The 27,839-nt window shown below is 41.1% G+C and overlaps 1 protein-coding gene across 2 annotated transcripts in view; it reads left to right on the forward strand.

Annotated features, from left to right (window-relative positions):
• The window catches only part of MTR (5-methyltetrahydrofolate-homocysteine methyltransferase), a gene marked incomplete at its 3' end in the record, with an annotated part of 221,123 nt that overhangs the window by 47,234 nt on the left and 146,050 nt on the right, over positions 1-27,839 (forward strand). For both annotated transcript variants that reach the window (XM_082674034.1, XM_082674035.1), the window contains exons 16-20: positions 13,822-14,001; positions 16,528-16,644; positions 16,958-17,098; positions 23,012-23,101; positions 24,499-24,651. In XM_082674034.1, the coding sequence (XP_082530160.1) occupies positions 13,822-14,001; positions 16,528-16,644; positions 16,958-17,098; positions 23,012-23,101; positions 24,499-24,651 (681 nt within the window). The remainder of the gene's footprint in view (positions 1-13,821; positions 14,002-16,527; positions 16,645-16,957; positions 17,099-23,011; positions 23,102-24,498; positions 24,652-27,839) is intronic.

Below are 27,839 nucleotides of genomic sequence, written 5' to 3' on the forward strand. Positions count from 1 at the left end.
AAGATCACTGACCACAGATCACCATAACAAGTAGAACAATAATGAAAAAGCTTGAAATATTGCGAGAATTACTAATACGTGACACAGAGACATGAAGTGAGCAATGCTGTTGGAAAAATGGTGTCGATAGATTGCTCGAGGCCGGGTTGCCTCAAAGCTTCAATTTGTAAAAATGCAGTATCTGTGAAGTGCAATAAAGGCCAGTAAAACGAGGTATGCCTGTAGATATACATGTGTGTATGTGTGTATACACAAGTACATACACACATGTGCATACATACTTATATATATATATGTATACATATATATGTATGTGTGTGCGTGTGTGTATATATATATATATATATATATATATGAAAATTACATAAGACACAAGAAGGTTTTTACATCAGTTGAGAAAGGAATTATTCAGTAAACGCTATTGGAATAACTGACTCTGCATTTGGAAGAAAAAGAGCCCCATTTCCCACCATATCCCAATATAAAATATACATCAATTAAAGATCTAAATGTAAAAAAAATCTAAAGAATATATGAGAAAATATTCACTGAAACTTGGGAAGCCAGAAAGAAAACTGATAGACTTATTTACCTAAAAATGTAAAACTTTGTATGACAAAAGATACGGTATTATTTGCAGCATGAGTAATAGCAGTGCGTTAATATCCCTACTCTGCAAAGAGTTTCTATAAATCAGAAAGTAAAATGCCCTAATCAAGTCAGTAGAAGAATGAACAAAGGAAAAGAACAAGTGATTTTTAGAAAAAGAAACACAAATAGCCAATAAACCTATGAGAAGTTACTATACTTACTAATAATTATATTATATTTCTATAAATAAAAAATGAAGCAATAATGAGATATTAGTTTCCTTTATCAAATAGAGGAAAAAAGGGGAAAAATTGAGAAATGGCAACTCCAATGTTTTCTGTGCCACAGAATCAGGGAGAGGCGATGGGAGGCTTCAAACACAGTGATTGTTTAACCTGGGTGATGGGTGTGTGGTGATTACTGTATTGTTGTTTTATAATGTTATAAATACTTTCATATCTCTTCCGTATTTAATTTGATTAAATATTAATTAAAAAAAATCCATACCTTATAATTCAGCCTTCTTCTGGGAATCTTTATTAGGTTGAGTATGTGTTCATATTCATTGTAGCACTGTAGTAGCAAAACATTGAGAAGGCTCTAAATGTCCATTAATAGGGGAATACTTAAATCTGCCTACATGTCATATAGAATACTGTGTAGCAGTTAGAAAGAATGAGGTGATGGAACCATGTCTAGAATATATGTATGTACATATACATATGTTTGTATATATGTGTGTGTGTGTCTCTCTCTCTATGTATATGTATATATATATATATTTTGGCCACGCCATGTGGCATGCAGGATCTTAGTTCGCCAACCAGGGATCAAACCTGTGCTCCCTGCAGGGGAAGCACAGTGTCTTAACTACTGGACCACCAGGGAAGTCCCTAAAATATATTGTAAAGTAAAAAAACAAACAAACAAACAAAAAAACAAGTGGCACGATCCTGGTTTTATTTAATAAAAAAGGATTTATATGAATATATGTGTGTCTGTAAACAGAGAAAAAAATTTGGTTGTTAACTGGAGGGTAGAGCTGAATTGACTTCTTATTTATATAATTGATAAGTGGTGGGGTTATATGTTATTTTTCTTTTCTTTGTTTTCTCGTGTTTTTGAAGTAAAACTTTTTTAACAGAAGTGTCTTGTTTTTGTGCAAAAGATGTATTTTCTCCATGAAAAAAATTCACATAGTCCAGAAGAGGACAAAAGAGAGTTAATTTTGATAACAAACATGTATTGAACCTTTAGTTGCACCAAGCAAGCACACTCACATGTTAAATCAGTTTTTCTTCCCAACATATAAATGTTGGGTATATATTATTATTTTTGTATTTCATGTGAGTAAGCCAAAGCACAAAGACTTTACCTGACTGTTGTCGTGCTCAGATTCAAACCCAGGAGATCTGGGTCTGTGCTAAATGGTTGGGTGAAAGAATCCAGGGTGAGGCTGTCAGGGAAGAGTTGGCTATTTTAGAGGAGGTGGTCTTGAAAAGCCCCTCTGACGGGGAGATGTTTGAAAACCTGAATAAAATGAGAAAGCCACGTGGCCATTTAGGGGACGAGAAGAGGTTCTAGAAAATTGAAGATTTTGTATGAACTGCTGTTCTTTAACTCTTGCCCTGACTCAACAAAATGTTGACGTCTTCCCGTCTTAGTAAATATGGATTATAACTCCATCTTTTATGGTTGCATTATATTCCAGTATGTATGGTTTACTTAGTCTATTATTGCATAAAATTTTAGTAGGATGAACAGTGGCCAGTGAATATACTAATTCGTGCAGCCGTTTTCCTCTCGTAGAGTGATTTTCTTAGTTCATAGAAGTGGTCAAAGGCTGGGTCAAAGGGTGTGCACATTTGACATTTTAACACACATCGTTAAATTGTCCTTCTGAAAAGTTGTATCTAGTCATCTTCCGCTACTAGTTCAGTGTGGTAAGACCATTTGACATAATTTTTATTTTTACCAAAGGTGTATATGCAGATAGTGAAAGAGACAAATAGTTCTTTTTATGAAAAACAGAAGCCTTAAGCCTCCAGGTCCCCAGAGGCAACCACTTACAAGTTAGCTGATTCTTGTATCATTTACCTCCTTAACTTCAAATTACAGTTTTAGTTATTATTTGTTGTCTTTCTATACTGGCTAAGGATTTAACTTTTTCTCCATCTTCTACTCCCCACTCCACACATCTTTACTTTTAATCCCCCCGTCCTTCCAATATAGTTAATTTCAGTTGTAACTGTTTTTGGCACTTACATTAAGCTGTGTAAAAGCTGAGCCATGTAGTATACCATGATTCCTTTTCCTTTCCTGCACCCTCTTTCTTTTCTATGAAGTTAATACCTATCTTTGCATTTGCTTTGCTTCTTATGTATTTTCAGACTGTTCCCTAGTTGTGTAAATGTCCAATATCCAGTGTATCCAAAGACACTAAGTAGACTGTTGTTTTAATTTCTTGAAGAATTATCTCTCCAAATCTCCTGACATAATCTGGAAAGGTTGCTCAGTGGGCCAGCCGCACAGCTGTCACTGCAAGATATCCCTCCCCATCATGTGGACAGTTCTTCTCACCTCTCTCTTAGGTGTTTAGATCTCATAATTTCCTCATTCTTGGTTTAATCTCTCATTTAGTGAACTGTATCCTCTGGTTAGCTTCTTATGAAAGAAGACATGGCAGTAAATATTTTTGAAACCTTTCATGTCTGAAAACGGCTTTATTCTACTTTTATACTTAATTAACAATTGTGTGGGTATAGGAGTACAAGCTTGAAATTATTTTCTCTATGTTTTGAACTCATTGATCCATTGTCTTCTAGTTTCCATTGGTATTGGTAAGAAGTCCAGTGCTATTCTAACCCTTGATTCTTTTTGTGGAACCTATTTATTGTCTCATTTTCTGGATGCTTCTTTGATCTTCTGTGTCCATGGTATTCTGAAATCTAGTGATTATGAGCCATTCCTTGTGCTGGGCACTCAGTAGGCCTTGTCAGTCAGGAAACTTAGAGCCGCAGTTGCAGGAAGTTTCCTTGAATTGTTTAGCCTCTCTTGGCCTGTGTATTATTCAGAAACTGGATGTTTTAGAAAGATCGCCTAATTTTCTTATCTTTTCCCTCCTGTTTTTCAGTGCTGACATCTTGTTCTACTCTATGTGAGATTTCTGCATCTGTGTTTATGTCTGCTTTTTCCAGGAGCTCTTTTTTGTTACCTAAATGTTCTTTTTCAAATTTCTATAGCAGCCTGTTATTGTTTAATGGAGGCAGATGTCTTCTCAAATTCCTTCAAATATATCTTGAGCACCTAGTATGTGCCAGGCCCTGAGGAGATAGCAGGGAACAAACCTAGTCCCTGCCCTTGTGCAGTTTATGTTCTTAGGGGGCAAAGGGAATAAGAAATGAAAAAACATAAAGATACACACACACACACACAAACCCCTGGATGGTACTGAATACACTGAAGGGATATGGAAGGGATAAGCGTGATAGAAGTACCAGGATGAGGGAGGGGGATGCTCTTTTATATAGGATGGTTTGGGACGGAACAGAGGGGAGAAGAGGAGATTGAGAAGTTCTGAGGTTAAAGAGGCAGCTGCGGGCTTCCCTGGTGGCGCAGTGGTTAAGAATCTGCCTGCCAATGCAGGGGACACAGGTTCAATCCCTGGTCCGGGAAGATCCCACATGCCACAGAGCAACTTAGCCCGTGCGCCGCAACTACTGAGCCTGTGCTCTAGAGCCCGCGAGCCACAACTACTGAGCCCACATGCCACAACTACTGAAGCCTGCGTGCCTAGAGCCTGTGCTCTGCAACAAGAGAAGCCACCTCAGTGAGAAGCCTGCGCACCGCAATGAAGAGTAGTCCCCGCTCGCTGCAACTAGAGAAAGCCCGCGCAGCAACAAAGACCCAACGCAGCCAAAAAAAAAAAAAAAAAAGGCAGCCACCAAATCTCGTGAAGGGCCTTGGAGACCACTGTTAACACTTTGGCTCTTCCTGTGAGTGAGCTGGGAAGCCGCTGAAGGGTTTTGAGCAGAGGAGCGACCTTGGTCCGATTTATGTTTCAAAACCACTCTTGTTCTTCGGGGAGAATGGTCTGCGGGGCCAAGCAGAGCCACTGGAGGTTGTTGCTGTAGCGCAGATGAGGGATGATGGTGGCCGGGACCAAGGCGGGAGCAACAGAAAACGTGAGGAGTCATCCATTTCTAGATGTGTCTTTAAGGTAGAGCCAGTAGAATTTGCCTTCGCGTTGGTTGTGAGCTGTGAAAGGAGGAGGAGTCACAGATAATATTCAGCTTTTCAGCCTGGGTGTCGAGGTAGGAGGGCAGTGAGCAGCCGATCTGGGACGGGCTGAGGAGAAGTTCCTGTTGGGACGGGCCGAGGAGAAGTTCCGCTTTGGCTGTGTGTTTCCAGTGGTGTGCTCAGGATGTGGTTGTGGAGATGAGTGTGGGCTTCATGGGCAAAGTCTGGCTTGAAGATAGGATTGCCTTACTTGGGAATTATTTCTTCCTAGATGATATTTAAAGCAGTGAGACTGACTTCACCAAAGGAATGACAGGAGAGAAGAGGCCCTAGGACTAAGCGAGTCTTGGAGCCACAGTGCTTCGTGGTCAGGGAGAAGAGGAGACGCCATCAGAAGAACTTGGGAAGGAGCGGCCTGTTTGGTAGGAGAGGAACCAGAGGGGAGAGTTCACCTGGAAGCCATGTGAAAAGAAAACTTCTGGAAGGGCATGACGAGCTATTTTAAAGAGCTGTGGGTAGATCAGGGAGGAGGAGATCAAGAATTTACCCTTGGATTTAGAAATGGGGTAGTTTATGATCTTGCTGTGCTGTTTCCAAGGAGATGAAAGCTTAATCGCAATGGGTTCAAGAGAGAAGAGGAGAATTGGGGGCAGCAGGTATAAACCATTTTGGGGGAGTTTTGCCAGAAAGGGGAACAGAAATAGGGTGGAAACCAGAGATGGATATGAGGTTAAGAAAGGGTGTGTGTGTGTGTGTGTGTGTGTGTGTGTGTGTGTGAAGACAGATGATGTGACAGTATGTGTTTGTAAGCTGGTGGGAGTGACCTGGTAGAGAGAAGGGGAGGAATTGGTGCGCAGGAGAAAGGGAGCACTTGCTCAGTCCATGACCTTGTGGGTCGAGGGGCTGGCAGCCAGTGTGCAGGGGGTGGGGCAGCGTGCTCACAGCGCAGCAGCAGCAGGCAGGGCTGGGAGTGCTGGGGGTGTGTGTGGTTTGACTGCTTCTATTTTCTCAGCGAAGCAGGAGGCAAGGTCAGCCCTGAGAATGAGAATGGCATGTTGTTTGCTTCGTGTACTGGTGCTTTACCAGAAGTGTGAAACAGAAGCACTCCCATGGGGAAGGGTGGTCACTGCCTGTGCTGTTAAAACACATACACACCCCTGGGCTCCACCCGTGAGTTTCTGACTTATGTGGTCTGGGGTGAGACCTGGCTTCGGTAATTTTAAAGCCTTAGACGTGATTCTCCTGTATACTCTGGCTGAAAACCACCAGCAGAGTTTATCTCATTTAGTCCTCGTAGTAACCATGTGGGGTAGCTGTTGCCCCATTTTATAGTGAGCCAAGGTCAAATGGCTAGGACGTCATGGAGCCCTGGTCTGCCTAGTTTGAAGACTGATGCATGCTTCCAAATCCTGTGTTATCTCCCCTGCAGAGTGCTTGATCTTGGCTGAGAACAAGCTTTCCCAATTTAGATTTGAATGAGTCCACAAATAAAAAGCAAATGTAGGGGAAATTTCTTAACTTGCTAGTTATGAGAGAAACACACATTAGAGCAATATTAAAGTGACATTTTGTGCTTATTAAGTTAGCAAAAGCAAAATTTAAAATGATCAAGATCTGTGCTGGTACAGCAGTGGTAAACAGAAGGCCTCATTCATTGTAAAGTATAGTAAAAACTGAGACAGTCCTTTTGAAAGACCCCATAATGCCTATCGAGAGTCATGAAAATGTTCATACCCTTTGAGGTAATGATCTCATTTCTGGGAAAGTATCCCAATAAAAACATTCAGCAGCATAAGAATTCTATATATGCCAAGGTTTTTCACCAGCTTTTTATTGAAGATAAAACAACCTAAATGCCCAACTGGAGAGAAAGTGATAACTTAGGTTATCATTCTGTTGTAATATTATCCAGAGTATTTCAATATTAATTATGAAGATTATGGAGCAGCATGACAGTGCTTACAAGATATAAATAAAAAATTAAAAACCAATAGTTATATAGACACTGTATATGCAACTACATAAAAACCACATTTGATAAAGATTGGAGGATAATGCTATTAAGGAGAATAGCTGTTAGAGTAAAGGTGGTGGGATTAAAGGTCCCTTTTCAAAAACTGCTTTTCCTGATTAAAAGTAATTTTTCTATATAATTATAGACCTACATATGCTTGTTGAAGGATTGTAGTATTGAAAATTATAAAGAACAAAGTAAAAAACTCATATACTTGAATAGTTCAGAAATCAGCAATACAGATATTTTGATGCAAAGGCATTTCTTCTATTAATTGAGTTCGTAAGACCTTTGAGTGTAACAATCAGGTAAGAACCAAGATTTGCTTTGCTTGGATGACACCACTGGTTATAAGGAGAAAACAGCTCTCTTAAATGGAAGACCACTGTTGCAACTAAACAAAGCAGAGGAACATACAACGTGCTTATGTTCCAGTACATGGCGACTGTCTTTGCTTTATGTTTGTGATCCATAGTGCAATGAAAACTGCAAGGTCAAGGCCAGATATGACAGGGAGGACTGGCCCCGAGCCTGGATTAGAAGGCATATAAGGAAGCACTTCTGTGTTTTTTGTTATGTTAGTAGTTTTGATCAGCTGTTACTTTTAACTCTAAGTAACAACAACAACAAAATATATATATATATAATATATATAATAATATATAAAATACGAAGAACACTTTCATTATTGAAATTTCTATGGGAAGAATTATTACTACTCACCTCCAGATTTAATTCTTCTTTTCTAATTGAAGTGATTATTTTTATGGCAATTTTTGCTAACGTAAGTTTTCTTAGAAATACAGTTATCACATAGTAGAATAGACTATATTATTTTTGTTTGCATGTGTGTAAACTATGTAAAAGAATAATCAATATCATCCTATAAAAGATCCATTATATTCAGCACATTTTCCTATGTTAAAATGATTTGAACATAATATTCTAATTTATGGAGAAATAAAACTCCATTAGGATATTGATTAAAATGTAATAAATCCTAACCTAGAAAATAATGAGGAATTGGTATCTGGGAGACATTCAGGAACATGATATATCTTTCTGGTTACTATTCAATCAAGTTTTATACTTTTTCTTAAATAGGAAACCTCAGAAACATTCCTAGGTATTTGTGTTGTTTTGTTGTTGTGATTTTGGCTTTTTTTTCCTTGGTAGTAATTTTTTAGAGTTTTATTACATAACATCTTCTTTTTAAAATTTAGATAAATTGACACTGTTTTCGAGTTGAATATATTATATTTTCCAGTAGGTTATGCACCATAGTATGATAAACACATAGTTGTAGAAAACCAAAATCAATAGTTTGCCCTTTATTTTTTTCCTTGGTGAAGGTAGTTGACCCACGCCTAGGAGTTGATTCTCAGAGTTTCCGCTCTAACGCTCTCCCAGCTTTGTTAAAATCTGACATATATTTCTGCATTTCAGGGGCCTCCTTTTTAGTGACTATAGAGAGGTCACCCCTCTCTGGTTAAGATGCCATGATTGAGTATTTATCTCCTTGGACCTTTCTTTATAAGGTAGTTATATTTTAAATTCTCACTTTGTAAGAAGGAGACTTGTCCAGATTGCCTTCAGAGGTAGGAGTTTGTGGTACGGATATGAGGAACATAGGCTCTGAGCCACACCTGGTCTCAAGACGTCCATGCCTGAGGTGTTCATTTGTCCTACAGGAATAACAGCACAGCATACAGTAGGCATACCTCCTACGCTGAGGGTCCCCGCTCCCTGGCATGTGCCTGGCACCCCTCGCTGTGAGAGAGAAGATTTGAGTGGGTTCATTTGCCCCTGCTGGGATGTGGCGTTGCTTCATCCGGGCCTTAGTATTTGGCTTTGCAGAGTAGGATTTTCCAGCAAACGGCCTCTCTCTGCAGGTTGTAGAGAAAAGCCATGAGCACCTGCTGGCTCATGATAATGACCTTGCAGATGAGTCTGGTTTCTGGTCTCCTCACCTGCTGTATCCCCTGTGGTTCCTCTAAACCAGTAGTTCTCAAGTGGGGGGGGGGTGATTTTGCCACCCCAGGGGACATTTGGCGATGTCTAGACAGATTTTTTATTGTCATGACTGGGTTGTTGGGAGGGGATGTGCTCTGTCATCTAGTGGGAGTGGGCAGCGATGCTGCTGAAAGCTCTCCAATGCATAGGGCGGCCCCCGCAGCAAAGAATGCTCTGGTCCAGATTGTCAACAGTATCAAGGTTGAGTAACCCAATTCTTAACCCAGGGCAGCTTCTTTTCTGCTACCCGTTTTTCTCTCTGATGTTGTCTGGCTGATGGGGAAAGGACAAATATGGTTTTCGTATTTTAATCCTCTGTGCCAAGCCTTGGGCTCTGGGCACTGAGGATAAATAATGGTTAGCAGAACGCCCAGCTCCTTGCAAGATTCAGTGCCTTTCAGAGGTTTTGGTGAAAGTGGAAGAAAGACCTGATGAAGCAGGGAAAATCTAGCATGGTGGGATTCCAGAAAGATCTGAAGGGCAGGGAAAGAGTTCATAGTTAAAGCTCGATTGTTAAAAGGAAGGCAAAACTAGATAGGTTATGGGTCTTTTCTAAATATTTTTGGGTATTGGTTTTAAATACATCTCTGGATAGTAGGTCAGTCTTTTTCTTTGCTCTTCCTATGAGCTGTCTCTTTCTACTGTATCCCCTTCCTAGCTCTCCCTTTGAATGTACTAAAGCCGACCAATCCTCCACTCTCTCCAGGAATCGATAAACATATTAAGAATTTCCTTCTCTTTCCTCCCTTTCACCCCGCACAGAATTTGCATCCTCTCCTAGAAGGTGACATTTAAAACAACTTGACTTCTTTAAAGAGTTCAGAAGTTTTCAGTGTGGTGGCACCTGCAGTTTCTAGTTTGCAACTGACACCCCTTTTTCCTCACCAGATCGCCTCTCGGTGTCGATTCCACGTCTGAAATCCTATCCATTTCCTCTATAATCCTGAGTTCCTGGCATCCACATTCTGCCTTAAATGTGAGTTCTTACAGAGGCACAGCCTCCGTTCTTTCAGGAGAAGGGTGAGCCAGGAGGCGTTCCAAGGTGACCTTGCGTCTCCTGCAACCCCACTCAGTGCTCTGCCCTGTCCTTCATCCCATGCCTCACTTCTGTCTGCAGGCCTGCGGCTTCTGCCGGCCTCTGGGTGTCCTAACCTTCAGCTGCTTACGCCCACACATTTACCCCAGTAGGGAAGTCACTCCAGGGATTTCTGAACCAATCCCTTGCCCTGAGTGATTTTAAGCCAACGGGTCTCTTGTCCTGTGTTTTCCCTTGGAAACTTCCCTTCTTCAGGTTTTTTCTTTCTGACTTTTCGGTGCCTTTCTGATGGTGGCACACACGTCCCTTTCTGTCACTTCCGTTTTGAACTCTGCTGTGTTCCGTGGCCCACTTTAAGCTGGTTCAGTCAAGTTTGAAACCTTTAACTTGCCTCTGAAGTTGGTCCCGTTCCTTCTCTGTTCTTGTCAGGGTGCATTTTCACAGAACCTAGGTGTCTTTGATCCTTTTTCTTTCTTTCTCATAGTATCAGCCTTGATAACTAAATCAAAAATTGTTTTATGCTTATCTCATTTTTCCCTAAGTTTTAATCTAGCAAAACCTGAGCAATGGATTTCTTAACTGAAGCCTCCTACCTACTGATGGCTGTCTAGCTTTACTGCAGCTTAAGAATAAACCTGATAAATCATAAAATCATAAAAGATAGATTTGCAGTATTTTCACTGAGCTTTCTTCTACCTCAGGCTGAGAAGGTGCATCTCGCTCTTTAGTGGTTCTCACCTGGGCTGTATGTTAGTATCGCTAAGGGGCCCTTTAAAAATACTGTTGCTTAGGTCTCATCTCAGGATTCTGATTGAACTGGTCTTGAGTGAGGTTCAGGTATTAGTATTAGAAAACGAAAATCCCTCCGGGTTATTAAAACATGCCACCAGAGTTGAGAGCTTCTGCATCTTTGAAATCCTCAAGCCTTGAAGCTTATTAGTATGTTTATCTCACAGCCCTGGCTGAGGAACAGGACAAAGAGAACCTTGGAGAATCTAACATGATATGCTCCTGGCAAAGGCCTGTCCATTGAAACTCTGTGCATTCTGAGATTTGCTTTTTATTCAACAGACAGTAGCTGCTTGTCTATTAATGTGGCAGGTAGTGTACTAGGTGCTGGGAGAACAATTTGACAGGGGCCTCATCCTTGCAGAGCTGATAGTTGATGATTCAGTTCTGACCTAGAAATGAATTCCTGTCCTGTGAGATGTCATTCATGGCTCAGAGAAAGAAAGGACCAGGACCTACCAACCAAACTAGGTGATGAAGAAATGCTAACAGCACTGGTAGCCCCAAACCCCCGTGCCTTTTCTCTTAGTGAGCTTAGCTGGGCCATGAACCTAGAACCTAGAACTCTGGCTCTCTGTGAAGGGGGAAATAAAGTCCAAGACTAAAGGTGACCCTGGGTGACCTGCTCTTGACCACTTTCTTCTGGGCCCACATCTTGATCTTAACCTTATCACTAACTGAAGGAAGAAGTAAGAAGTTTGTTGAAGACATTCAGTTAAGGAAGATGAGAGCCTGTCACCTTCCCTGAAGCCTGGAGCAGTGGGGCTGCAGAGCCTGCTCCTTGTGGTCCTTTCCCTGGGTCCCTTGGTCTGCTAAGTCGTGGGAGCACATCCCCAGCAGGAGGTAAACTCTAACCCCAGCAGCTGCAGGAAGCAGGGATAGATTAGACATCACGGAGAACAGTTGAAAAAGAACACCAAAGTAGGTGAGCAATCAGAAGCCTAGATCTGAGTGAGTTCTTTTTATAATTCCCCCGCCACGCCTTTCTCTGGAGGCTGGGGCCTCACTGAATGTCCTTGAACTACAGCAGTATCTGCACCCCTCATCCCTGCGGTCGCCTGAGAGCTCCCTCTAGAGGTCAGGATGTGTGTGATCAGCAGCTTATTTACCATACCTCATGTTCACATCTGGTCAAGGGTATCCTCCCTCCCAAGTAGTCAGCCTGGAAGATTCAACACTTAATTCAGTGGTGTTGGACAATTTTCAAGAACATTTGCACATTTATTCCGAACTGTATGTGACTTATTTTATTGGAACCACTGTAGTGATAGCAAGTATTCATTTTTTCTTCAGAGCAGATTTGTTTTTTTTCTACAAACAGAAATTATTCAGCATGAAATTTGTTGAATAAGCCTCGCGTTGAGGTTGTAAATTTGACCTGAAGACAGTTTCCATGACCAAGTTCAGAAATGCCTTGAGTCAGGGCTTCCCTGGGGGCGCAGTGGGTAAGAATCCACCTGCCGATGCAGGGGACACGGGTTGGATCCCTGGTCCGGGAAGATCCCACATGCTGCGGAGCAACTAAGCCTGTGTGCCACAACTACTGAGCCTGTGCTCTAGAGCCCACAAGCCACAACTACTGAGCCCACGAGCCACAACTGCTGAGCCCGCATGCCACAACTACTGAAGCCTGCATGCCACAACTACTGAAGCCCGCACACCTAGAGCCCATGCTCTGCAACAAGAGAAGCCACCACAATAAGAAGCCCGTACACTGCAAGGAAGAGTAGCTCCTGCTTGCCACAACTAGAGAAAGCCCGTGCACAGCAACGAAGACCCAACGCAGCCAAAAATAAATAAATAAATAAATAAATAAATAAATAATAATAAAAAGAAATGCCCTGAGATAAAGCCTCATTCATTCATTCATTCAACAGTAATATTGAGCACATCCTCTGGCAGGCACTGCCCTAGGCTTTGGGGATACAGCAAGACTGATTCTAGCTCACGATGACGAATTAATAATAAATAATAAAACAAAAAATAATAAACAAGTTGCCAAATAAATATATTTTCTAGAAGGAGAGATACCATGAAAAAGAGTGGAGGATGCAAGAGGGGTGGCAGGGGCCTGGTTTAGAGATGGAGATTAAGGAAGGCTTCTCTGAAAAGGGGACATTTGGGTGGAGACCTGAGTGATGCAAAGCACAAAGCCATGTCACAGTGTGTCCCGGGCAGTGGCAGCAATGAATAGAAAGGTTCTGAGGGAGGACAAGCTTGGTGGGTTTCAGGAACATCAAGGGAGCAGTGTGGGGAGAGTGGAGTAGATGAAGGGGCAATGATAGGAAACAGAATTGGAGGCATGGGACCTGATTCTAAGGATATTGGGAAGCAACAGGAGGACTGGGATTTGCTGGAGTCAGTGCTTGGCTTTCTAGGGTCACTGTTTTGAAAAGTAATATTAATTTATATTTATGACTTGAGGCACAAGTTAGTTAGCTAATGTTATGGTGGGTGGGGTTGGAGGTGGGGAATAAATAAACATCTTTGAATCTGTGTAGACTGTTACTGCAGGAAGGTCCAAGAAAGCCTGGGTGATGGGTTAGGACACTGCAGGCAGGTCCAGGAGAGAAAGGGCACGTATTTTTAAATTTATTCTTTAGTAGTAGTTGAATTTTTATCATATGTGTTTTTTTTTTTGTTTTGTTTTTTTGCGGTATACGGGCCTCTCACTGTTGTGGCCTCTCCCGTTGCGGAGCACAGGCTCCGGATGCGCAGGCTCAGCAGCCATGGCTTATGGGCCTAGCCGCTCCGTGGCATGTGGGATCTTCCCGGACGGGGGCACGAACCCATGTCCCCTGCATCGGCAGGCAGACCTTCAACCACTGTGCCACCAGGGAAGCCCCCCATATGTGTGTATTTTTAAGAAGCCTGTTTATTAGCATACCATACGTGTATGTAAGATTTGATCTTTACAGAAGTAGTGTAGCTGTTGTGTCCACGAAAACACAAAGGGACTTTAAACCAATTCCTCCTTGGAGATAATTTGATAAACATTGAGAGGCTGCTTGGCATTTGGATTTCTATGAAATCCAAGCATTGATACTTAAGCGCTTTCAACAAGTGAATTGTCCTTCTGTTTTCATAGATAACACCTCATTTTTCTATTTCAAATTACATCTTTTACTCCTTTCCCCAGGCAACAGAAACAGACACCAAAATCAGAGTGTGCACCCGGGCCTACCATCTCCTTTTGAAAAAACTGGCCTTCAATCCAAATGACATCATCTTTGACCCTAATATCCTCACCATTGGTACTGGGATGGAAGAACACAACTTGTATGCTGTTAATTTTATCAATGCAACAAAAGTCATTAAAGTGAGTATGAGTATTTTTCTCCTTTCTACCCAAGACATTGCTTAGATTTATCACATGGCTCCAGTGAATAGTTTGAGCTAACATATTTATTGGCAAGGAATATCGACATTCTTATTCTTAGGTAGTAAATTGGTTTTCTGAAATTTAGGGACTTTTATTGTTTTTCTTTTATATGTTATTTTATACTGTGAAGTAAAACACACATACCAGGAAATATAGAAAAAATAATAGAGTATGATAAATAATTAATTATGAAGCATATAATAGCTTTCACTTTCACTTGCGTCCTGAAATGGAGCATGGGTAGTGCCCCCATGGCTCTCCCTTTCTCATTACACCCTCATTCTGAATTTTATGCATGTTTCAACAGGCTGAGTTTTATGATTCTACTTTGTTGCTTTTCTTTAAAATTTTATCACTTCTGTATACACAATCTGAATTATCCATGGATTTTGTATCTGCAAATTCACCTACTCACTAAAATTTATTTGTGACCCCCAAATCAATGCTGATGGTGCTTCTGCATCATTCACAGGCATATGCATGTGCAGAGTGGTGAGAGAGCTGAGTGCCTGACCTACGTGTTCAGATGAGTCAACAGGGTTGAACCTCTGGGTTCAGCCCTCATTCCGTAAACAAGTGGCCTTTTCATGGTCTGTTTAGTGCCATGTTTTTCACATTTTTGAGCTTTTTCTTGGTGATTGATTTCTGTATTTAAATGGCTCCCACGCATTGTGCTGAAGTGTTATTTAGTGTTCCTATGTGCAAGAAGGCTGTTATGTGCCTTATGGAGAAAATATGTGTGTTAGATGAATTTTGTTTAGACACGAGTTGTGGTGCTGTTGGCTGTGAGCTCAGTGGTAGGCAATCAACAATATATACTAAACAAGATGTCTTTAAATGGAAACACATATAAAACAGGGTTGTATGTTGATCAGTGATGATAATTTTGGGACCAGAGGTTCACGAAACTAACCCTGCATTTCCCATTGGAGCAGTGGTTTTTTTCCCCAATTTGCAGTGTTCGCAGTGACTTCATAGAACATAACTATCACAAATAATGAGAATTAACTGTATAAACAGTATAGTTTTGCCTGTTTTTGAGCTTTAAGATTCTAATGCCTTTTTTCCTCACCCAGTCTCATTTTAACGATTCACCTGTGTTGTTGTAGCTGTACTTTGTCATTTTAATTAATGTATAATATTCCATCATATACCTGTTTCATAATTAACTGTTCTGCTGTTGATAGACATTTGGTTTTCTTTTTTTTTTTAAATGTTTTATTTTTGGCTGCGTTGGGTCTTTGTTGCTGCCTGCGGGTTTTTCTCTAGTTGCGGAGAGCAGGGGCTACTCTTCCTTGCAAGTGTGCGGGCTTCTCGTTGTGGTGGCTTCTCTTGTTGCAGAGCATGGGCTCTAGGCACGCAGGCTTCAGTAGTTGCAGCGCATGGGCTCGTAGTTGTGGCTCACAGGCTCTAGAGTGCAGGCTCAGTAGTTGTGGCACACGGGCTTAGTTGCTCCGTGGCACGTGGGATCTTCCTGGACCAGGGCTCGAACCCATGGCCCCTGCATTGGCAGGTGGGTTCTTAACCACTTCTCCATCAGGGAAGTCCCTAGATGTTTGGTTTGTTTCCAATTTGGGTATGTTATGAGCAAGGCTGCTGTGAGCGTTCTTGTATATATCTCTTGTATATATCTCTTGCATGAGCTTCCCTATAAAATATACCCAGAAGTGGAAGGGTTGGGTCACAGTAGCAGACAGTGACCAGCTCTCTCCCAAAATGCTTGAGCAAGTTTGTACTTTAACCAACAGTAAGTAAGAGTTCCTGTTGTTCCACACGCATACTAATGCTTGATTATGTCATAAGGTGTGGTGGGAACCTCAATTTCCTTTCGCCCTTTTAAACTTAGTCAAGTTTATAGTGAACCTGCGAGTTTGTTCATTTAGGCAGTGGAAGCCTTCTAGTAGCTTGTGCCTTCTGTGAATGACCAACTACTCTCTGTTTGTTCTCTCTGTCTGTCTCTCTCTCTCTGTTATCTGTCCCTGTTTCTTTCTTTTTCTGTTATTTATCCAGCAAAGTTTTTTTCTTTTTAGCTGTGCGGTGCGGCATGCAGGATCTTAGTTCCCCAACCAGGGATTGAACCCATGCCCCCTGCAGTGGAAGCGCAAGAGTCTTAACCACTGGACTGCCAGGGAAGTCCCTCTCCAGCAAATATTTTATGACATACTCACCATGTATTGTGGCCCTATCATGGTCCCTGTAGAAGTATACAGAGATAAAGCAGAATTTTTTATTTTCCCTTAGGGAGATTAGAATCTAGTAGGAAAAACTATGAAGCACTGCCTTTGTGATGTCCTGATATGCAAGGTGTGGTCTACGTCTAGCTAAAAGAAGCTCTGAATTACTTTGAACTCTATATGTTTGGGTTTTTTTTAACTTTCCACTGTTATAAATAAAGCTTAAGGGATGTGATGGCTGCTTTTGGCAAAGTAGGGAAATATTTTCACATTTAAAAATTTTTTCCAGGAAACGTTACCTGGAGCCAAAGTAAGTGGAGGTCTTTCCAACTTGTCCTTTTCATTCCGAGGAATGGAAGCCATTCGAGAAGCAATGCATGGGGTTTTCCTTTACCATGCAATCAAGGTATAGTGGAACACTTGTTTACCTTTTGACACCAACTTGTACTTAGGGCAGGGGTTTACAGACTTCGGCCCACAAACTAACTCTGCTCTGCTTTATTCACAGAGTTCTGTGAATACAGTTTTATTAGAACAAAGTCACACACTCTCACTCGTATCCTGTCTATGGATGCTTTTTTGCTACAGCAGCAGAGCTGAGTGGTTGCGACAGAAGCTATGACCTACAGTATTTTCTATCTGGTTCTTCACAGAAAGAGTCGCTGACTCCGATTTAGAGTATCCCTAGAAATCCTCATTTTTCTTTTTATTGCCCTTAGTTTGGTATGGACATGGGGATAGTGAATGCTGGAAACCTTCCTGTGTATGATGACATCCACAAGGAACTTCTACAGCTCTGTGAGGACCTCATCTGGAACAGAGACCCTGAGGCCACCGAGAAGCTCTTACACTACGCCCAGGTAGGGAGAGGTGTTCCGATGGATGGCTTTTCCTATCTTTGAATCTTTCATTCACTTAGTGTTATTAGACCTTCATTGTAGCATAGAAGCAAGGATCCAGCCATGTCTTTGAATCATTGAAGGTTTCTACAGGGAGTTCTAGAGAAGGTGTTTTCATTAGGGCAAGGAAGGAGAAGCAGGCCTTACCTATCTGCTTCAGTATTCTTAATTTATATTTCTTTAAGTTTATTTTAAAATGTAAAATTAATTTTTCTCATACCAAAGTAATACATATTAACTCTAGAAAATGTACAAAATACTGGTAAGCAAAAGAAGAAAATAAAAATTACTCATAATCCTACTACCCATTTTTAACCACTGTTGAGATTTTGTTACAACCTTCTAGTCATGGTTTTGGTTTTTTTCAATACGAATATGTGCTAATAGGTGTGTCCACACACACACACACACACACACACGTACACGCACACTCACACATTTTTTATAAAAATGTTAACTATATTCTCAGTGCTTTTTTGATAACCTGTTTGTTTAGCAGTATACTGGGAACATCTTTCCATTTTATTGGGTATTTTTCTACCTCATAATGTCAATTGGCTACTTTGGACATTTCCTTGTGTGGCTGTGTGATTACCTGGTTCCCATTGTTACAGCTTTATATTTGTATTTATACCTGTTTATATTAGGATCTAGTCCAATTGTGGCACAGTTCTACAGTTCAGGGCTTGAGGTCTGTACACATTTGATCTATAGACATGAGAATAATTTTAGTTAATCCAAAAATCAGTTCCTTGTTTCCGTTTATTATGTGTTCGGCAGTCCTAGGTGTATTAAGTATCTATTATGGGTGCTGCTTCCTAGAACTCAGTTTAAGGAAAGGTGAGATCTTTACCTCAAGAAAACTTACTTTTTAATTTATTTCAGAAAGTGATAGCAAGGGAAGACATTTTTCTCACAAAGCACGTTGGGAAAGTGGTAGAATGCTTTTGTGTGTGTTGCCACCTGTGTTAATGTTTTCCATGTTAAAATCTGAATTCATCTCTGGCAGAACTGCTAACTTTTCCTCTTCCTTCGAAGAGTACTGAAATGTTCTGGAAGAAGGATAGGACAATTTAGGATTAACTGCATCCTTGATTTATCAGCCTCACGGGAGACAAGATTTAGATTTATGAAACCGCTCATGTTAGCCTTAGGTTCATTCAGGAAAGCTGAGTGGAGTTCAGACTCAGTGCCAGTGAGCACATGACCCTCCGCTCAGTTCCTTGGGACATTTCTGATTTCTCATGTGGACCCAGGACAGAATGTCTTGACGGTTGCAAATATAATCAAGTTCTGCTTCACAGCTCATTACATAAGAAACAGTGCCTAGCTTTCCTTCACTATTTCCATGATTGTTTCTACTCAGGTAGACAAAGTGCTTAGCCCAAGACGTGAGTGTGAAACACTATTCAGTTTTTGTCTTAGTCTGCCTTCAACTTAGTGGGGGATCCTTCATGAATCACTGACTAAAACAGGGTTCTGCTGAAGGCCAGAAGGGCAGCATAGCTTCTATATCAGGAAGTTATACTAGAGCGTTCTTAATTAACCCATAAAGTGATGTGCTATTTCATCTTCTCCACTGTTCAGATAAGACAGCTCTCGCTTAGGAAAGGTAGGGCTCCATAAGCCTATTCTTATATATGGTTTTGCTGGTTTTGTATTTTATATCAGTCATTCTTTTCGGTCTTTGTTCACTTTTAGTATTTGCTTACAAGTTTTTGTTTCTGTATATCTTGCTGAGCTGCCGAGGGGTTTTGCCCCTGGGGCACAGCTGAAGGTTAACGGGGAAATCTTCATCACAATTGCAAGGGTTCAGGCTTCGCTGGTGGTGGTGGTGAAGAATCCACCTGCCAAGGCAGGGGACACGGGTTCGAGCCCTGGTCCGGGAAGACCCCACACGCCGCGGAGCACCTAAGCCTGTGCGCCACAACTACTGAGCCCGCGTGCCGCAACTACTGGATCCCGCATGCCACAACTACTGAAGCCCGTGCACCTAGATCCCATGCTCCGCAACAAGAGAAGCCACTGCAATGAGAAGCCCATGCACCACAACGAAGAGAACCCCCGCTTGCCACAACTAGAGAAAGCCCACGCGCAGCAATGAAGACCCAATGCAGCCAAAAATAAATTAAGAAAAAAAAATTACAAGGGTTCAACAATCCATCTTATAAACAAGTGCCTCCCTCTTCATGTAAGCATGAGGACTTATCACAAGCCATTGACCCCTCTGTCAAGTAGGCTGTCTGCATTCAAGGTGACTTCTGTCACCAGTAAGGAATTAATAACCAAAACAGGTATGCTTTCATCACTGCCAGGAGTCGTCAGCTCTGTAGCCATTCCTCAGGATACACCGAGTGCAAAGGGAGCGTGAAAAGCAGGAATATTATGAGACAAATAAGGGTTGAGGAATTATTTTCTATATAAGAGAATGATTATTTCTTTTTGTTATGAAATGATGAACTCTGCACCCAAGTTTCATCTGATAGATTATTCAATATTATTATTAAAAAGGGTGGAAAGAGTCCTGTCTCTGATCTTCCTAAGCTCTGTAATGGACTTTATTGAAAAATAATTCCCCTGATTTGGTGCAGGCTGACCTGTGGCGAGTAAGTTCCAGGTGTCATGAGACCATGCAATTCCCGTGGCGTTTGTTTATTAGGCAGTACTCTTTGGGCATGAACGGGGAGGATCTCTGCTCTGGGTGGGATGGCTCTTGAATGGCCTCAGATTGTGAGAATACACAGGTCCCCAACTTACGATGGTGCAAAAGCAGTAAGCACTCAGTAGAAACCGTACTTTGAATTTTTGAATTTTGGTCTTTTCCCAGGCGAGCGATATTCAGTACCATCCTCTCTCCTGATGCTGGGCAGCGGCGACGAATCACAGCTCCCCGTCAGCCCGCCATCACGAGGGGAACAACCACTACACTTACAACCACTCTGGACCCACACAGCTGTTCTGTTTTTCACTTCTAGGACAGTATTTTTTTTTTTTTTTTTTAGATTCCAAATATAAGTGAGATCATACAGTATTTGTCTTTCTCTGTCTGACTTATTTCACTTAGCATGATGCCCTCAAGGTCCATCCATGCTGTTTCAAATGGCGGGATTTCCTCTTTTTTATGTCCGAATAATATTCCATTGTATATATATATACACCACACTTTCTATAGCCATTCATTCACTGATGAACACTTAGGTTGTTTTCACATCTTGGCTATTGTAAATAATGCTGATGTGTATATATATATATATATTTTTTTTTTTTTTTTTAATTGCCATCTTCTTTAAGGTTTTTCAGCATGCGAGAGAGACATTGGTCTCTTGACATGTGACAAAGCCCTGCGTCATTCAGTTACCCCAGACCTCAACCCTGGAGCTCCCCCCAGGCCCTTCCTTCTTTCCTACCACACTGTCCATTACTTGATGCCTTTATGTTTGTGCTTTCCTCCTCTTCCTGTTCCTACCGCTGTAGTTCAGGCCTTCAGCATGGACTGTTAAAATATTCTCCCCCTTCTAGGGTTCTCTTAAAGATACTACTTTGATGGGAATTCCCTGGCGGTCCAGTTGTTAGGACTCGGTGCTTTCACTGCCAAGGGCCTGGGTTCAATCCCTGGGTGGGGAACTAAGATCCCACAAACCATGTGGCCAAAAGAAAAAAAATTACTACTTTGAATGTTACTCTGCAGCTTCAGAACTTTGTATTGTGTCATTCCCCCACCTCCACCCCTACCTACCACCACTGCCTGGAAGGTTAAGTCCAAACTCCAGAGCATGGATTTCTGGCACTCTGTGACTTGGCCTCTACTATCCTGCCCAAACATTGCTCTGGAAAATCCGTTCTTGTTCAGGATTAAATCATTCAGCTAATATTTACTCATTTTTGTTTTGTGCTTTCTGTACTTAGAGGATCTAAGTAGTAAGAGAGACATACCCCTACAGAGCCTGCAGCTTAGTGAGACATGCAGAAGTGTGTAGAGGCAGTTGTCATTGAGTGTGGTGGGTAGGTGCTGTGACAGGGCATGTATAGGATGCTCTAGACTGCTTAGGAAGGGCACTGAACCCAAAGGTAGAGGTGGTCAGGGAAGGCCTCCCAGAAATGCTGGGTCAGGTGAGACCTGAAAGCTCAACAGGAGTTAGGCAGGCTAATGTTTGGGGTTGGATTGTACTGGTATTCCCTGCCAGAGGAGGAGGATTTGCATCCAGCTGGGGCCTGGCATCTGGTAGGTGCTGAATAAATGTCAGGTGAACGGAAGTGAAGACCCGGGGGTGAAAGAGCTGATGGAGAGTGTAAGGAATTGAAATGTTCAAGACGGCTGAGCTCCTCAGGAGTGGCAGAAGATGAAGCTGGGAGGAAGTCAGGTCAGGGCATTGTATGGCGTGGAGAGGAGTCGGTACCTTATCTGGAGAGAAATAGGGAACTTACAGTGAATTTTCTCCCATGGGCACAGTTTGATCAGGTTTGCATTTTGGAAAGGCCCCTCTGGCTGCAGGGTGGAAGATGCATTGGAGACCAGGGTGATCCTGGGCTGTGGAGACCAGTTAGCTGCTTGCACTAGGAAAGTGGAAGCGGGGTAGAAAGAAAAATTGAGATGATGTAATCATTAGGACTAGGCGATTGAATGAATGTGAGGAATGGATGGAGAGTCAAGAGTGATACTGAGGTTTATGGTTTGGGCAACTAGTGCCATCAGTCGAGATGGAGGAAACAGATAATGCCATTCACCTTCCATACCATGATCATTGTGCTTTTGTCCCTTTGCTGAATCTGTCAGCTTCTTCGAAGTCTCTCTTCACCACTCCAGTTTGCGATGATATGCAAAATTCCTAGCCTCGTCTGTGTCATCTCCTCATTCAGCCCTTGGCACGTGCTTTCTCTTTAGCTTACCTTTCTTTGTGTATTTCCACCTCCCTTATGATACGGCAAAGTCCCCGAGAGCACAGTCTTGCACCTCGCAGTGTGCCCACCTCCGGGATGATTTCTGACTTAGCTTCATTACAGCCTCTCTGTACATATCTGTGGGTAGTGATGGTCCTTGTTGAGAACTTTAAAAGCTCATCAGATATGAGGTTTAGCTAGCTTCTCTTACTGTCCTGGAAATCTTTGGTCCTAAGATGCTATCTTTTAGGAAAAAAGAAAAGAAAAAAAATGGAGCCTCACTCTGTCTCTCTACTAAGCATTCAAATCGTAGTGGTGATCATTTTGTGATTATAGAAATATTGACGCACTATGCTGTGCACCAGGAACTAACATAGTGTTGTAGATCGATTATGCTTTAAAAACAAACAAACTCGTAGAAAAAGAGATCAGATTTGTGAATACTAGAGGCAGGGATGGTGGGAGGGAAAATAGGGTGAAAGCAGTCAAAAGGTACAGACTTCCTTGTAAGATAAGTAAGTACTAGGGGTGTAATGTACAACATGATAAATATAATTAAGCTTCTGTATATTATATATGAAAGTTGTTAAGAGGATAACTCCTGAGAGTTCTCATCACAAGAAAAAATGTCTTTTTCTTTTATTTTGTATCTATATGAGATGATAGATGCTCACTAAACTTATTGTGGTAAACATTTCATGATGTATGTAAGTCAACTCATTATGCTGTATACCTTAAACTTACACAGTGCTGTATGTCAATTCTATTTTAATAAAACTGGAAGGAAAAAATTTTTTAAAAAATAAAAGGTCAAATCCTAAAAGACTTCTCTCTTTCCGTCTCTCCTTACCTCAAACATTTACCAAGATCTTAATTCATGCTGGGTACTCTACTAGGACCTTGAAATGTAAAAGAAGAATAAGGCATAGTTTGTTTCTGCCCATTAGCTGAGTAAGTGACCTGTTGTATTATCTCTCTGTCCAAATTTCAATCCAGACTCAGGGCAAGGGAGGGAAGAAAGTCATCCAGACTGATGAGTGGAGGAATGGCCCCATCGAAGAACGCCTTGCATATGCTCTTGTGAAGGTGAGTGTGGGCTGGAGGCTGGGGCTCATCCTGAGGGCTGGTGATGTGGCTGGAGGGGAGGTGCTGACAGCAGCTGACAAAGGAGGTTCCCTGGACCACCCTGGGTGATTTTGCCCTCCACGCCCCCCGCCTCCAGTACTTTTGGTAGTATCTAGACATTCTTTTGGTTGTCCCACCTTTGGTTGTCCCAGCTTTTACTGGCATCCAGTGGCCAGGGGTGCTGCTGAACTGACCATCCTACATGCACAGGATAGGCCTGTACCACAGAGAATTATTCAGTCCAAACTGTCAGTTATGCCGAGTTTGAGAAATGCTGTCCGAGACCAAGTTGCTGTCGTTTGGTCAACAAGCGAATCTTGGCTCTTCTGCTATAATTGGAATTTTAGGCCAAATAAATAATCTCTTGGCTTCAATTTCCTCATTTGTGAGTCTGGAAAATTTCAGAGTTTTTTTTTTTTTTTTTAAATTAATTAATTTATTTTGGCTGTGTTGGGTCTTTTGTTGCTGCACATGGGTTTTCTCTAGTTGTGGTGAGCGGGGCCTACTCTTGCTTCGGTGCGCGGGCTTCTCATTGCAGTGGCTTCTCATTGCGGAGCACGGGCTCTAGGCACGCAGGCTTCAGTAGTTGTGGCTCACGGGCTTAGTTGCTCTGCGGCATGTGGGATCTTCCCAGACCAGGGGTCGAACCCGTGTCCCCTGCATTGGCAGGTGGATTCTTAACCACTCTGCCACCAGGGAAGCCCCAGAGTTCTTTTTTTGCCTCTAGAATTTAATTTTTAATTTCTTGGACTTTTGAGATTCACCTACTTCAGGTTGTGGAACTAGTCAGCCACCTCTAAGGATCCTTGAACTGGGGATGCTGGAGGATTAGGGCCTGACCAGTGCAGGCAGGACAGGTCAGTAGAAGCTTCATGGACTGAACTTCGTCTAAGTGTCCTGCCCATTGTTATTCCTCCCCCCAGCCCAGCCCTGTAACATTACAGTGAGAAAACATACTGTTTTCACAGGAGATATTTGTTAATATATAACCTGTTAAACCACTAGAAAAAAAAAGTGTATTTTATTATGAATTTGAACTTATTTGTACTCCTTCTGTCACTAATTTTTCACTTTTACTCAATATTTACTTTATATCGATAAAGCCAGCTAAGCACTTTACACGGGTTATCTCATTTAATCCTCAGAATAACCACATGAGGTTGGTACTGTGTGATATATTAATCGAGGAAACTGAGGTTTAATGAATTGTCTAAATTAGTGATAGGAGCCAGGGTTTGAACAGTCTGATTCCAAAACTCATAATCTTAAGTATTTCCATGATTTATTCTTTGTTGGCTATTTGAACTTAAGCCAATTTTTTCTGTGATATTTTTCCTATTTTTTTTGTGTGTGTGTAGGGCATTGAAAAATACATTATTGAGGATACTGAGGAAGCCAGATTAAACCAGGAAAAATATCCCCGACCTCTGAATATCATTGAAGGGCCACTGATGAGTGGCATGAAAATTGTTGGTGATCTTTTTGGAGCTGGAAAAATGTTTCTACCTCAGGTTGGCAAATGATGGGGGGAAATTTTCACAATTGAAAGAAAAAGCCTTTATCTTTTAAGTTTGGGTAAGTTTGGGTATATTTCTCAGGTTTTAATTTTGACAAGAGCTCAGGGGCATTGAGATGTGATTCTGGTCATTCTTTCTCTAAATTCATTTTTAGGAGTAGTCTGGAAAAGTCCATCTAGACTGGTGTGGAGGTTAGAGGTCATCTGGATATTCCCAGCGTTCTAGTCTTCATGTTCTGGGCTTCTGTATCACTTCTTACCCTAACACATGTCTCTCCTCCACCCCCAAATTGAAATAAAACCCAAGTTATACAGAGTGCATTAAGTCAGATAGAGAAAAACAAATACCGTATATTAACGCATATATGTGGAACCTAGAAAAATGCCACAGATGAACCGGTTTGCAAGGCAGAAATAGAGACACAGATGTAGAGAACAAACGTATGGACACCAAGGGGGGAAAGTGGCGGGGGGGTGGTGGTGGTGGTGGGATGAATTGGGAGATTGGGATTGACATGTATACACTAATAAAATGGATAACTAATGAGAACGTGCTGTATAAAAATAAATTAAATTAAAAAAAATAAAACCCAAGATTAATGTAAAATTATCATATTAAGATTTGATTTGACCAGCCAGTGCTCATCCTTAAGGATGAATATTTTGAAAAGATCATTACCATTTTAAATAGTGATATACATTAAATGATATATTTCAAGTAAAACCAGTACTCTTACTCTTATTTTGACTTACAGCAGCTACTGACCACATCAGTTAATAAATCACGTTGAGCCTTCTGGTCTGTGAGGCATACAAAAAATAAGTCCTTGTTCTTTTTTTTTTCTTATTTAACTTTTTTAAAAATTGTAGTTGATTTTTTAAAAACTCATTCTACATTTAATTATTCATTGCCCATTTCCCCCGTTTCCTTCATAGCATTCATCTTTTCTTATAGCTTTATTGTTTTATAATTAATATACAATAAACTGCACGTATTTAAAGGATGCAGTTTGATAAGCTTTAACATGTCTGCACCTGTGAAACCATAATCACACTCAAAATAAAGGGCGTTCAGTTGTCCTGTCTTAGTCTCCCCCCGTCTGGGGCAGTTCCTCAGTCTTTATTTTTCATGATGTTGACTTATTATTTTAACTTTTTATTTTTGAGTTAACTTTAGACTTACAGACAAGTTGCAGATGTAGTTTAAAGTGTCCATGTATCCCTCACTCAACTTCTTCCCCTAATGTTAACATTTTCACTTGATCATAGTACAGTTATCAGAACCAGGAAGTTAGCATTGGTATAATACTGTTAACGAAAGACCTTATTCAGATTTCACCAGTGTTTTCGCTGCTGTTCTCTTTGTGTTCCACAACCCCACATTGCTTTTATCCTGCCTTTTCTAACAGTTCCTGAGTCTTTCCTTGTGACCTTGAATTTTGAAGAGTATAGTACAGTTTGATAACGGTAGCCTGTCCCTCAGTTTGAATTTGTCTGATGTTTTTTCATTTTGGGCAAGAATAACACAGTATAATGCTGTGCCCTTCTCGGTGGATCATATCAGGAGGCCCATCATGTTGCTGTGTCTCACTACTGGTGAGGTTAACTTTGATCATTTGGTTAATGGTGCCTGCTATGTTTCTCCACTGTAAATTTACTTGTGGGGAGAAACTTTGAGACTATGCAAATATCCTGTTTCTCATCCTACTTCTACTCATGAATTTTAGCATACGCTGATGAATTTTATAAAAGGCCCTGTTCTTTTTTGTCTGTTTAATAAATTTGACATGTTTTGTTTTGTAAATTTAAAGTGCACAGTGATACATTTACATATTGTAATATGATTGCCATTGAAGCAATTTTTATCACACTGTATCATTATAGTACAATATTATTGTCTATATTCATTATACTGTGTGTTAGATCTCCATGGCTTATTTACTTGTTACAAGTTTGTACCCTTAAATACCATCAGTCTTATCTTCCCATCCCCTATCCTTTGGTAACCACCATTTTACTCTCTGTTTTATTTTGTTTTTTCTTTCCTGTTTGCCTTTTTCAGGTTCCGCATGTAAATGATATCATACAGTACTTATCTATCTCTATCTGATTTATCTTGCTTAGTATAATGTACTCAAGGTCCATCTGTAGTTTTTGCACATGGCAGGATATCCTCTTATCATGGCTGAATAATATTCTATCGTATATATATGTACCACATCTTTTTTATCCATTCATCTGTTGATGGGCGTTTGGGTTGTTTCCATATCTTGGCTACTATAAATAACGCTGTGATAAACATGGATGTGCAAATATCTTATCAAAATCCTGTTTTCATATCCTTTGGGTTTATACCCAGAAGTGGAATTGCTGGATCGTGTGGTAGACCTATTTTTAATTTTTTAAAGAACCTCCATATCGTTTTCCATATAGTTGGACTAATTTACATTCCCACCAGCAGTGCATAAGAGTTCTCTCTTCACCACATCCTCACCAGCACCTGTTGTTTCTTATCTTGATGATGGCCATTCTAACAGGTGTGAGGTGATAGCTCAGTGTGGTTTTGATTAGCATTTCCCTGATGATTAGTGGTGTTGAGCATCTTTTCATATGCCTACTGGCCATTTTGATATCCTCTTTGGAAAAATGTCTTTTTAGTTCTTCTGCCCACTTTTTAATCGGAATATTTGTTTTTTTGTTATGAAGTTGTGTTAGTTCTTTATATATTTTGGAAATTAATCGCTTATCCAATATATGTTTGCAAAATTCTTCTCCAATTCTGTAAGCTTTAAAAGGTCCTTTTTTGCATAAGCCTTAATTGTAAGTGAATTGTAACAGTGGGGATTGAGAAGAAAAGGCTGACAAGGGGCTCTTGGAGGAGAAGCTTGACACCTGAAGGATGTATAGAACTTGGAGATGTGATGGAGGGCCTTCTAGGCAGAGAAAAAATAACGTGCAGAAGTTCAGAGGACAGAAACTGCAACATTTGGCTTCTAGCCTTATTTTCCTTCTGCTCTACCTCATTCATTGACTTTCCTCACGGGGGTCTCCTACCTTACCCCACCCACTGTCATAAGTGGACTCCAGGGTGGCTGACCTGAGGACAAAGCATGCATAATAATTTGTGCTAAAATTTCACGAGTGGCCAGTAGCAATCCTCCAGGTGTTCTGGTAAAGATGCCT

Source organism: Grampus griseus (genome assembly GCF_964374135.1).
Source record: "Grampus griseus genome assembly, chromosome: 16".
Lineage (NCBI taxonomy): Eukaryota > Metazoa > Chordata > Mammalia > Artiodactyla > Delphinidae > Grampus > Grampus griseus.